The 13545-nt window shown below is 41.7% G+C and overlaps 2 protein-coding genes across 2 annotated transcripts in view; both read left to right on the top strand.

Moving 5' to 3' along the window:
- BNIPL (BCL2 interacting protein like) overlaps window positions 1-13545 on the top strand; it is a 479949-nt gene that overhangs the window by 406435 nt on the left and 59969 nt on the right. The window lies entirely within an intron of this gene.
- Window positions 2599-13545, top strand: part of PRUNE1 (prune exopolyphosphatase 1) — a 64650-nt gene continuing 53703 nt past the window's right edge. The window contains 2 exon segments of the mRNA XM_069090070.1: window positions 2599-2778; window positions 2780-2836. Coding sequence (XP_068946171.1) covers window positions 2614-2778; window positions 2780-2836 — 222 coding nt within the window. The 5' untranslated portion in view covers window positions 2599-2613.

Raw genomic sequence — 13545 nt, 5'->3', positions numbered from 1 at the left:
TCCTTGGTGATACTCAGAGAAAGGACTAGAGTTGGATATATAGATCTAAGAGTCATCTGCCTAAAGATGATAGTTACATTCCACGGGAATTAATATGGTCACTGAGAGAGTATGTACATAGAAAAGACAAAAGCACCCAGGATACAAGTATGTTCACCCCCAGCAGTTAGGGAACATGATAAGAATAAGTCAGTAAATGAATCTGAGAAGAAGTGGGCAGAGAGGTAGGAAGAAAACTGGAAGAGACCAGTGTGATGAAAATCTAGAAAAGAGAGGGTAAAGTACCTAATTAGCAGTGTATAAGGCTTCAGAGAGTTCAAGGAAGATGAGGACTGAGAATCAGATTTGGCAATTAAGAGAGCTTTGATAAATGTGGATAGAGTAGTTTCATTTGATCAATGGGGTTGGAAGCCAGATGGCAAAGGGTTGAAAAGGGAGGCAATCAGTAGACACAGCTATTTCCAGGAGTTTGACTGAAAAGGGAAGGAAAGTTTTAGGATGATAGCTAGAGGGGATGAAAGAATATACTGAAGGGTTTTGGATTTTTTTAAGCCTAACATCAAGAACCTCTGCTGGGCCCAAGAAACAGAGGAACTGTGTCCACTACTTTCTCCAATAAGACACCCCCTCTCTGCTCTGGACACATGCCCATGGCCCAGACCAGGTTCAGTCTTGAGGGAATGTGATTACTAAAAAGAAGGGATAGGATATTTTTCTCATACTCTTTAGCTCAGTGAACCCCTACCTTGGCAATCTAGGTATAAATTAATTAAAATTTAGGTTTGGCTCATGTATATATTCCCAAAGGGAGAAATAAGAAGTTATTCAATGTATAATAAAAATATAAAAAATATTTTAAAAAATGTATAATAAAAATCAAGTATGGGACAGGTAGAAAAGAAATGCTAAAAGATACAAAAAACTCTCAGCAGACATGGACAATAACTAAGGAATTGGTATTTCTATTTCGTTCTGCCAGGAAGTTAAGCCATAGATGTCAGAACATGAAGCAGGTTGCAGAACCATTAGAACAGTCACTGCAGATCACTCATTCTACATTTTACTTTATCTTCTCACTCACTTTCAAAGCCCATCTTTTTGGTTGGGTCAGGAGCTGAACTCCATCCCCAGATGTTGGTGCCCTCTCTGATGCAGAAACTCCTCCTGCCAATAGAAGGGTCCTTGTGATGAACTCAGGACCTCTGATCTCTCAAACTCACAAGGTCATTCGATCTCGAGCAAATCACTTAACCTCACTCATCTCCACTTTATTGTTGTTGGGTCGTATCCAACTCTCCCTGACCCCATGTTGGCATTTTCTTGGCCAAGATTCTGGAGTGATTTGCCATTGCCTTCTCCAGCTCATCTTACAGATGAGGAAGGAAGGCAAACAAGGTTAAGTGACTTGCCCAGGGTAACAGCTAGGAAGTGTCTCAGGCCAAATTTGAACTCATGATGGTGAGTCTTCCTGATTCCAAGCCTGGTGCTCTATCGTCTGTGCCACTAGCTGCCTTCAGCTTTAGTTTACTCATCTGTAAAAGGGAGATAATAATAGCACTTATCTCACAGGATCATTGTGAGGATCGAACAAAATAACTAAATTAAATAAATGAAGTGCTTCACCTTAAAGCACTATAAAAATGGTAGCTACGGATTTGTTTTTGATGTTTGGTCCCCTAATAAGTAAGGGAAACTCAGAACAAAATAGACAGCCGTGGCGGGGCTGAGGTTCAAGCTCCTCTAGTCGAGTCCCCCTACTCTAATTTCTCTGGCTTCCTTCAAGGCTCACCTTCTGCCAAAGGTGTTTCCTAATCCCCCTTCATGCAGGTGCTAATGCATCTCCTACAACCGCTACATGGGATACATTTCCTGCACGTACAGTATCTTGTCTGTACATCACAGTTCGTCTGCTTATGAGCGCCTTGACAGCAGAGGCTGTCGTTTGCCTTTCTTTTATCCCCATCCCTTAGCACGGCGTCTGGCACAGTGCGTTGACTGACTTACAGGCGGACTGACTGACAGGTGGCCCCCCATCCCTTAGCAGAAAACCTCAGGTTTTTGTTTTATTTTGTTGTTTTTTTTTTAATGCCACCTGGAGAGTAGAAGGAAGAAACTGTTTCTTTTTAACTAATGCGGCAATTCCACCCCTTGATAATGCGAGTGGTCAAAATGCTCTAGGACTCTTTGAGGAGGGAGGTCATTTTGCTATCTTGGAATAAGGATTCCCCTGGAAAACCCAGGGATGGTGTAACACACGAGAAGACTGTCTCAGATGCTTTATGAACCAGAACTGTATGGACAAGTGTGAACTGACAGAAGTCAAAGTTTGGGTTCTCGTGGCATTTGCAAACATCCACTAAACATTTTCTTCGGAAATGAACCTCAGCATCTGCTCTCCAGACCTCAGCGTTTCCTCAGGCCCAATGGACTACATTTCCCAGCAAGTCCTGCGCCAACCGGGACGCATTCCTGCCTCCGGAAATGGCTCTGTGGGCGGAGCCAAGGAAGAGGCGGCTCAGGACGAGACCAGAAACTAGAGTTGTCTCCACCCTCTGAGGGGCGGGGTGACGTCGGGCGACGTGAGCGGTCCGATGACATGCTCCCTCTTTGGGCATGGGGCGGGGTCGGTACGCGGTGAGTGCGAGCCCCGCCCCCCTCCCCTCCTCTAGCCTTGCACCTCCCGCCGGCTGCCTGTGGCCTCCGGGCTCGGGGCGGGGCGCGTCGTGGGCAGTTCGAGGGGCAGCTCTGCGGGGCCGTAGAGGAGGCTGCGCCGCGCCGCGCCCGTTCGAGCTCGGCCATGGAGCGCTTCTTGCAGGGCTGCCGGGCCGCTGTGCAGGTAACGGGGCCGGGGCCCTTCCCGTGAGGGCGGGGCGGGGCGGGGCGGGGCCGAGAGGTGAAGTGAGGAAGGGGACCCGGATCTCCGAGGGGGAATGCCGCCTCCTGGTGCAGGGGCCCGGAGCCAGGCTGCGAGCCTTCCCACCCCTGCGGGTCGTGGGCTCGCTGTCATGGGCGCCCCTCCCCCCGGGCTCCTGGGGGTTCCCCCGTCGCCTCCCCGGGGTGACCGACGGTATGCCGGCCCTCCTGCGGCCGGTGGGGCGGAGGCCCGGGCGCCTGGTGCTCTCCTTGGCACGGTTTGGGCACGTTCTAGATAACAAGCTGTTGTGCTAAACATACACTTTGTCAGCCGCCCAGCTCTCCAAGCGCACGCACCACGTGTCGTCCTGCCCCCGAGCTTTCTGTCCCTCAGGCACCCACACCTAGTCACCATTCCCCTGCCGGATGAGCGTGACCGCATGAAGGACCGCGGAGTATTAGCTTGTCTTGGCCCATTCCCGGTGAATGGGGAAGCGTGCCTAGGCTGGAGCACCCAATAATCATAGTTACGATACTAACAGTAAGTGACATCAGACAGCCCTGTAAGGTTTGTAGAGTGCTTTATCTAGTGTGATCCCACACCAACTCTGAGTGTAGTGCTACAGGTATTATTACTGCTGAGACCCAGAGAGAGGAGAATGAATGAAAATGAAGGAGAAAACCTATTAAGTGCTTACAGACTCATTGCTCAACGTTGGGAATATAAATTAAGATTGAGACGTTCCCTGCTCGTAAGGAACTGAAAAGAACACATTTATTGATTTTTCTGGCTTCAAATCCAGTGTTCTATCCAGTGTACATGGTGCTACCTCTTTAAAAAGTTTGCCAGGGAAAAAGATTCTCCTAGGTCATATAGCACATTTCATTTCTGGGTCAGATTATACCTAAAACAACCAGAGAGTTAGTTGACTATCTTTTTCCTTTAAAAATCGCCTGATTTCATAATTTCCTTATATTCAACGAAATTCAAACAGATATTAAGTACATATTCTATTCTTGGATAATAGATGGTGTCTTACAATAGCTGTGATAGATAAGAATCAGCTAATGTTCACTTGCCTTTTGTAGGTTCAGCCATTTATTCTTTTTTTAAACAAATTTTTAATTTATGTCTTTTTGCTTTTTACAACACTAGAATTTCTTCTAGTATCCCCTCCCTCTACTGTTTCCCAGAGTCATTCCATATAAAAATGTTTTTATAAAGAAAAAACAGAAAGGACAAGAGAACAAATCCAGTAAAACCAATCAACATATTGGGAAAAAGCTTGAAAATATATATAATATTCTATACCTGCGGACCTCTGCAAAGAAGTGTTGTGAGGGGTATCTTCTCATATCTCTCTTTTGGTGCCATCCTTAGCCTTGGTAATTTTGCAAAATTCACTTATGATTATTTTGTGATTGTTCTTTACATTTACATTATTGTAGTTGTTTATGCATATTATTTTCTTGTCTCAGCTTATTTTACTCTGCATCAGATCCTGTAAAGTTTTCCAGGCTTCTCTATATCCATCATATTCTTTATTTCTTATAACATAGTAATATTCTATTATGTTCTTGTACCTTGGTTTGTTAGGTTTTCCCCAGTCAATGGGCATCTACTTTGTTTCTAATTCTTTTCAGCCATTTGCCCTTTAACTTGGGGTGATTGAAGTACTTGCCTCAGAAGGCGGAATAAAATTTTTAAAAAAGTTTAAATGCTTTTATTACATTTACTATATTAAATATATTAATATCTAACCATATGGGGTGGCTAGGTGGTGCAGTGAATAGAGCACCGGCCCTGGAGTCAGGAGGACCTGAGTTCAAATTTGGCCTCAGATATCTAACACAAAAACTAGCTGTGTGACCTTAGGCAAGTCACCCAATTGCCCTCCAAAAAGCAAAAAAAAAAAAAATCTAACCATATGCTATTAATTTTATTATATAAATAATTAATGTTTAAAGTTTGGAACCTTTTCCTTACAAACAACTTTTGGGATATCTCAAAGGATCTTTTGCCTCTAAAATTCTATTCACGTTATAGATGAGGAAATAAGTAACTGACAGTTAAGATACTGCCCCTAATGAGATTTAATAATCAGTACTAGGGAAATAGTTTCCAAACTTTTATGGACTGGAGTAAGGATGAAGAAGGGAAATGGACATGAAATTTCATTGCAGGTTAGGATCTTCCTCTGCAACTTAAAACCTAAGGCTTTAAGTTTTGCCTTGAGCACTGTAGCCTCCAAGACCTATCCAACTTCATGACATTTTATTCTTTTAGGTGGATTAAAGGAACAATGCAAGTGTCCAAAGGATACCATGTAGGATGATGAAGGGCCTCAAGTCCATGACATGAGGATCAGTTAAAAAAATTGGGCACATTTCACCTAAAGAAAAGAAGATGGGGGAGGGGGTAACGTGAGGGTGTGTGAGACACAATAGTAGTCTTCAAATATTTGAAGGCTGCTATGTGGAGAAGGTATTAAGACTTGTTTTGATTAACCCTGACACCTTACCTAAACAAAACCAGGAGCAATAGTGGAAATTGCAAAGAGGCCAATTTCTGACAACTCTAATGGAATAGACTGACTCAGTATCCTTCCTTTGAGAGCTGTTCAGGTAGAGGCTTCTTTTATATGTGCTTTGGACTAGATGGTCAACTCTCAAATTGCTTGTCTAAGGAGTGATAAATCCATTCAGTTCAACAAACATTAAGCACCATTCTATTCAGCACAGAAGGGATGGAGAAATGGTAATATAGGAAGAATGAATGAAAGGAATAGTGGCAGGATATATTTTAGCAAGAAACAGTGGAGGACAAAGGTTCATGTTGTGTAAGGTGTAGGACAACTATTGGGGAAATTAGCAGAAGACTTTACAGTTGCTTAGGATAGAGCTATCTGATAACCCAAACAAGCCTTCCATTGACATATTTTTAGCTTTTGTACCAGAAGAATGTTCTCCAGCTTTTGTCACAGTGGTGTAAGATGACCTATTTAAAGGACATTCTGTTGAACAAATTGGCTGATATAAATTTGTCCTTTGCTCTTTTAGGACTGATGGCCCACAGGGTGATTTATCTTTCACTAGAGTGTACATTTTCTTGTCATTAGGATTGAGCTATCCCCAAGAGTTCAATCCAACAACTGCCCAAGGATCTATGGAATCTATGTATTTTTCAGGGGTTAGGTTGGAATTAACAGTCACCTGCCATCCTTGAAAACTTTGTCTGATGGCCTGATATCATTAAAATTTGCCTGTTCTACTGTCAGCATTGAATACTATTATATAAAGTATGTATGTGTCAGATTAAGCTTTTGGAATTTAGGCTTCAGCTGGTGTACTCCACAGGTGATGATCAGGGACGCAGAAACAGAGCAACAGAGCAACCAAGGTTCTGCCTTATGGGTCCTTTTGAAAAAGAAAAAAAAAATCTTATTTACTCATGGCTCTTGGATTCCATTTCTTCCATCAGAAGCTCAGGTTCCACATTGCTACTAAGCATAGCTATATTTGGCCTCAACTCTCTCTCTCCCAGTCAGAAAACTGAGGGTGTTGTCCAGTTTAAGCTGCTTTCAACTTGTGAGGAATGGGGGTGGGGACTGAGAGGTACACCTGTTATTCCACACCCTTTTCTCTTTAAGTCTGGGCCACCTTCCCCAGCCTGGTGTCTGTGGCTTTGCTTTCAAAGTTGATTGGCAATAATTCTGTCTTTCAGCAGATCAGGTTTCTTCACTTGGTCTCCTGTATTCTTTTTCTTGATTTAGCTTTTTCACCTCATCTCCTCATCTGCTGTTTCAGGATAGTTCCATCGGTGCTTGAGGTTGCATACTTCTATCATTAAACTGTGGGCCTCCGTTTTTCTGCTGTTAGATGCTTTTCTTTCACTTGATCTGTAAAATCTTTAAAAAGCTGAGTGATCACTGTGGCATAAGGTGATCAGGAAGGACTTCAAAACAGAAAGAGATTGAGATTGTAAAGCCAGTCTGTGCTGGGCTCTGAAGATCCAAAGACAAACATGAAATTGACTCTGCTTTCAAGGAGTTTATCTTATACTTGGCAGTTTCAAACACATACACAAATAAATGCAGTATGTGGAAAGTTGAGGAAGAAATACTTTGGCATAGCTCAGCAAGGACGTATTAGAAAAGGTAGTACTTAAGCTGAGCTCTGAAGGAACAGGATTCTGAGAAGTAGAGATATTCAGGTATGTTGCGGTCAAAACTAGTAATCATTGATCTAGGGTTGTGGCCTTCTAGGGCCTCAAGTGTGGCCCTTTGACTGAATATAAACTTCACAGAACAAATCCCCTTAATAAAAGGATCTAGAAGGTCACATGTGGCCTCAAGGCCAAAGGTTTCCCACCCCTGTTAGACTCTTACTTTGTGTCAGCAGTATGCTAGATGCTGGGGAGAGAAATTAAAAAGTGAGCTGGTTCTTGCCCTTAAGGAGTTTACATTCTCCTGGGAAATATATGTTTACACATAATTAATGCAGTCTATATATACAATATGTGTACCACAATTGGGGATAGAGCACTAATAATCTGGGAATGAGGAACAGGCTCTCAGAGAAGGTGACTTTTGAACTAAGTCTTGAAGGGAGTTTAGGTGCTCATTTATATATACATTTATATGTGTAATGTTACCATCCTTTTTAGAAGGTAAGTTTCTTGACATCAAAAATTGTTTTATTGGGATGGCTAGGTGTCGCAGTGAATAGAGCACCGCCCTGAAGTCAGGAGGACCTGAGTTCAAATGTAGCCTCAGATACTTAACACTTACAAGTTGTGTGACCTTGGGCAAGTCACTTAACCCCAATTGCCCTGCATTCCTTCCTCCAAAAACCAAAAAAAAATTGTTTTATGTTTGTCTTTGGGGATTCCCAGTGCCTAGCGCATGGTAGGCACTTAATCCATAATTGTTGGTTGTTTAAAGAGGCAGAGATGAAGAGAGAAAACATTCCAAACATTGGGGGATGGGGGGGTAGGGTAGGGGATGGCATGTAGCCTGTATAAAGGTAGGGATGTGGGAGATTTTGTGTCAAGTTTAGAGAACAGTAAGCCACTTTAGATGGAGAGTAGAATGTGTGAGGAGGAGTAATGTGTATTTAGTCTGGAGAGAAGCCAGATCATGAAGGGCTTAAACTGCTAGACAGAGAAGTTAGTGTATATTTTATCCTAAATGCAACGTGGAGCCATTGAAGTCACTTTAACAGGAGAATGACCTTGACTTATGTTTCAAGAATTCCAGTTTGGCAGCTCTATGGAGGATGGAGTTGGACTCATTAGAAGGTTGTTGAAATAGTCCAGCTAAGAGCTGATGGGCTTATACTGGAGTGATTATGGTGTGAGGAGGGTAAAGGGGGAAAATGAGAAAAGATATTGAGGAGGCAGAATGGACAAGGTTTGGCAACTGATGAATTATATGGAGTGAATGAATGAAAAGTTGAGGTTGACTCCTGTGTTCTGAACTTGAGTGACTGGAAGAATTGTGTCATCAATAGAAATGGAGAAATTTTTTTTTTGGGGGGGGCGATAATGAATTCTGTTTTGTTCCTGTTGAGTTTGAGAATACTCAGGAGTGTATAGGTAGAGATGTCCTGCTGGCAGGTGGAGATGTGGGACTGGAGCTTAAAAAGAGACTTGAAGTCTGGATATGTTTATTCTGGATTAATCTGCATAGAAATGGTAGTTGAACCCTTGGGAGTTGATGAGATAACCAAGAGAGTTTGGAAGAGAGAAAATGAAATAAGGTTCTAGATAGATCTGTGGGGTCTACCCACACATAGGGGCAATCCTTGAATGAAAATCCTGTAAAGACTTAAAAAGTTCAGTCTGACATGTAGAAATTGAACCTTGGCAGGAAAATGTCAGGAGAAGGGTGATCAATTGTCAGATAATGCATAGAAGTCAAAAAGGAGGAAGACTGAAAAAGCCCATTGGATTTAGTAGTTGAGGGATCATTGGTGACCTCGAAGAGAACAGTAGAGTTGAAAGCCTGATTGCATTTGGGATTTAAAAAATTAGGGTTGAGATGAGTGGTAGATGAGAATGTTAGATAAAATGGACTAACTACTAGCTGTTCCAGGATCAAATGCAAAATGGCTCTGTTTGGCATTCAGACCCTTCATAACCTAGCCCACTTCTATCTTTCCAGTCTTCTTATACTTTACTTGCTCCCCACTATGTATGCTTTGATCCAGTGACACTACTCTCCTGGGTGTTCCAAGAATAAGACACTGTCTCTCAGCTCTCAACATTGTCTCTGGCTGTTCCTCTCATCCTGGAATGTTCTCCCTCTGCACTGACTACTTATCTGACTTCCTTTAAATCCCAATTTCCATTTAAGTCCCAAAGGTTTCTACAGGAAGCCTTTCCCAACCCCTCTTAATTCTAGTGTCTTACCTTTCTTAATTTTGTTCCTGTTTATTTTTTATATAGCTTGTTTGTACATACTTGTTTGCTTGTCTCCCCCATTAATCTGTAAGTTTATTGAGAGCAGGGACTGTCTTTTGCTTCTATTTGTATCCTCAGCACTTAAAACTGTGCTTGGCACATAATAGGCACTTACTAAATGTTTATTGACCGACTTGTACAAATAATTAAAAGCAGGTAATAGAGTGTTGTGTTCTGGAACAGCTAGCTAGTAGTTCACTTTGGCTGGAACATCAAATTTGAAGACAATAGTATTAAATAAGGCTTGAAAGGCAGAACAATGCCACTGTAATCAAAAGGAAAGATATGGATTTGGAATTTTAAAAAAAAACACTTTGTATTTATACTAAGTACTTCTGGTAGAAGTCTGACTTCCATAATCTATATGGAATTGGCACAAATATATTAAGTCAGAAGTTATTCTCCTGTAGACAAATGGTCAAAAGACAAGAATGGTTTTCAGAAGAAGATATATAATCTATTGATTACCACTTGAAAAAATATTTGAAATGACTGATAAACAGATAAATACATAGTAAAATAATCTTGATGTGTACTACCTCACATTCCTCTAATTAGCAAAGATGCTAAAAGATGGGAAAATTCCTTATTGGGTGGCCTGTCTTCCCACAGGCCTGCTGATTCTTTATGGGTGGAGTTATGAATCAGGTCAGCCATTATAGAAATCATTGTGAAATTATGCAAGAAAAGTGAATATGTTCATACCTTTTGATCTAGAGATACTACCACTGGGATACATCCCTACCAGGTTACCGATGTTAAGAAAAGATGGGGGGGCGGCCAGGTAGCACAGCAAGTAAGAGCACTGGCTCCAGTGTTGGGACGACCTGGAGATTGAATCCCGGGCTCAGACACTCAGCACCACACCCAGAAATAACTGGCCGTGTAACCTAGAGCAAGTTACTTAACCCCGATTGCTTAAAAATGAAAAAAAATTTTTAAAAAGAAAAGATGGGGGGGGGAGTTTCCGAGGCTAGGTAGTGCAGTGAATAGAGTACTGGCCCTGGAGTCAGGAGGGGCTGAGTTTATTTAAATCTGACCTCAGACACTTAACACTTACTACTTGTGTTACCTTAGGAAAGTCACTCAACCCCAATTGCCCTGCCTTTCCCCCTCCCAAAAAAAAAGCAAAAAAAAAAAAAGAGGTTCTCCCTACAAATAAAAGGGGACATATTCAGTTATTGTTAGTAATAATCAAAAGCTGGGAAGAAAATATGTTTCCAACGATTGGTTAATAGCTAGACAAATTGCTATGTGTGACTGTAATAGAGAAAGTAACTAGTACAGTGGATAATCTGCTGGAAGACTTTAAATCAGGACTATTTGGACTCCATTACTAAGTCTCTGGACTTTTCTACTTCCTTGTCAGCCACCTTCTCACTCTGAAGCTAACTGTCCTTATGGCCCTATCCTTTGATTAGCAAATCACTGTCAGGGACGACCATTTCAGGAGTGTATTTCAAAGCAACCTTATTTGCTGCAGCTTAATTTAGTTTTGGTTCAGATTGGTTCAGAAATGACACAGTCTCAAATTTGCTATGTATATATAGTATTAATATTTATTTTAGTAATAATAATGGTCTCAATCAGTAAGTCCCAATAGTTATGTCACAATCAGTAAATCTCAATAGGTATGTCACAATCTTACCACAATTGACCAGCACTAATGAGGAAATTATCTACATTTGGATCATGAAACTGGGGAGTACTGGGTCAACCTCCAGAGTCCCAATGGGAAGTTCCTGCCAAGGCTACATATCCATGGGGGGGGGGGACTCCTGAAGATGACTCAGGACTACCTGGCTTTAGTAGTACCTTCTAACCAAGAAGGCATTTTGCCAATTAAATGTGTGATGGATGGGGAAAGAGCTGTTCTCAAAACATCCTTGAGATCATTTCTGTTTAGGAGTGTTTGATGGGGGGGGGGGGGGGGAAGGGAAGAGTAGGGGGCAGCCCTCCCTGGCAGCAGACATCATAAAAATCATAAATAGTCCTTCTATGGCTGGCTAAGAATAAGATTAGAGTCAGATTGCAGGCATATTGAGTGAGGTCAGAATGTCCTAATAAATTTATGCATCACAAGGAGGTGCTCCTGTCATTCATCCTTAATTCCCTCCTGACCCTATTCCAGGCTCTGGATTTTTCCACCTCCTCCTTAGCAGTGCCTTCTATTAGAATGTAAGCTCCTTGAGGGCTGGGGTTGTCTTTTTTGCCTATATTTGCATTTCCAGTGCATAACAGTACCTAGTACATAGAAAATGCTTAATAAAATCTTTAGCTAGCTAGTTACATAGCTATCTGCTAGCTGTTTGATCCTGGACAAATCAAAATTTGAGCTTCGGTTTCCTCATTTGTAAATAGGATAGAATAAAATCTTTAGCACCCCACAAAATTGAGGCTGAAATGAGATAATTAGTAAGTCACCTTGTAAATTTTAATGCACTATGTAAATCTTTATTACTCCGCAATAAGGAATTATGAATATGAAGGTACAGAGAAAAATAGGATTGTGTGAAGTGATACAAAATGAATAAAGTTGACCCAAAAGAACGATATACACAGTGAATGCAACACTATAACTCAACATGGAATTAACAAAGCTGGTCAAATAGAACTTTGTTAAAACCCTAGCCTGGTGCCAAAGTTAAAGGATTTATCCCTCCCTCTCTCTTAACAGAAATGTTTTTTTGTTTGGTTTTTGTGGGAGTAGGTCTTTGGGGAAAATATTTATTGTATCAAACACAGATGATAAAAAAATTTGTCAGTCCTACCCACCCCACCTTCCCCCCACCCCCCTTAGCAGGTGTAAGACACATTATGGAAGATCTTAAATGCCAGATTAAGAAGTTAGCATTTACTCTATTAGCAGTGGAGAACCACTGAAAGTTTTAGAACAAAAAAGTGCCTTAAAATGATTATTCTAGTAGCCTTATGGAAGATGAATTGGAGTAGGGAAAGCCTGGAAGGAGGCAGCTTAATGAGGAACCTTGACAGCAGTGCAAGCAAGAGATGGTAAGGGTATCCATGTGAGTGCAGAAAAGGACTTGGGGGATGGGGTGGCTAGGTGGCTCAGTGAGTGAAGAGCTGGCCCCAAGTCAGGAGGATCCGAGTTCGGTTTTGGCCTCAGACACTTAACACCCACACAAAAACACTAGCAGTATAACCTTGGGCAAGTTACTTAACCCCAGTTGCCCTCCAAAAGGCAAAAAAAAAAAAAAGAAAAAGAAAAGGACCTGGGGGAAGAGATGTGAGGCAAGTGAAATTAACAATATTTGGCAGTCGATGAACATGGCAAATGAGGAAGGAAAGTGAAGTCATGGATGACTCCAGGGTTTGGACCCTTTGTGACTGGGTCCTCTACAGAAATTGGGAAGTTTGGAAAAGGTGCATTGGTTAAGTGGGGAACTCATTGAATTTGGTATGCCTTTGAGCAATCAAGCAGGAGATCCCCAACAGGTATGTATCATCTTATTTTGATTGCTTGGCCTTTCTAATCTGAAGTTTGTTCCTTTTGTCTAGACTTCTCTTCTGCTGCTGTTTTAGTCTGGTTCTCTTAGTGCACATGTAGATCTAGTTGCTGCTCCTAATTCTCTAGGGATTCACCTTCACCTCAGGTACTTAAAGATGATATTTCATCCTTTATTTCTGCTCAGTCTTCTCGCTAAACTCATTACTTTTAATGCCAGTAATAATGTTGTTAGTGAATTCTGGTGCTGGGGTCTGGCTGAGCCTGATTTAACTTGCCCTGAGGTAGCACTAATATAAATGAGCTTTTTGGAAAGGTTTGTACAGAGACCTATGCCCTCTGAGTGCATTTTAGTCCTAAATTATATCTCTTTGTCTCTTCTCCATTCTTCTTAACTTCCTTTTTTTCAGTTCCAGGGCCGTATTCCACTCTTATTTGTGTTCTCCCTCTCTCCCTCCAAAGGATATCATATCCCAATATTTCCTTTGCTGGCAAGTTATCTTTGTGGCCACTTATCTTAAGTGCTTTGTTGTTTCTTCAGTACACATCTACCCAGGCAGCTCCCTGGTATCCTGGAAACCAAAAGATCTTTCTTATTTATTAGAGCAATAGCTAGGAAATGGGTGAGTGGATAGGGAGCTTCCAGGATGGAGTCTTGTATACTTAGTTTTTTCCCTGTATTCAAAAACTGCTCAGTACTTCAAAAAAATATATTTCTCTAAATCTTAGTGGTGCTTGGCGTGAAAAAGATGTGGCTTCTTCT

Source organism: Petaurus breviceps, unplaced genomic scaffold (genome assembly GCF_028583685.1).
Source record: "Petaurus breviceps papuanus isolate PSGF00001 unplaced genomic scaffold, PetGlider_PUasm1.0 186, whole genome shotgun sequence".
Lineage (NCBI taxonomy): Eukaryota > Metazoa > Chordata > Mammalia > Diprotodontia > Petauridae > Petaurus > Petaurus breviceps.
The sequence above is the reverse complement of the archived record's forward strand: the minus strand, read 5'-3'. Positions and strand labels throughout refer to the sequence as shown.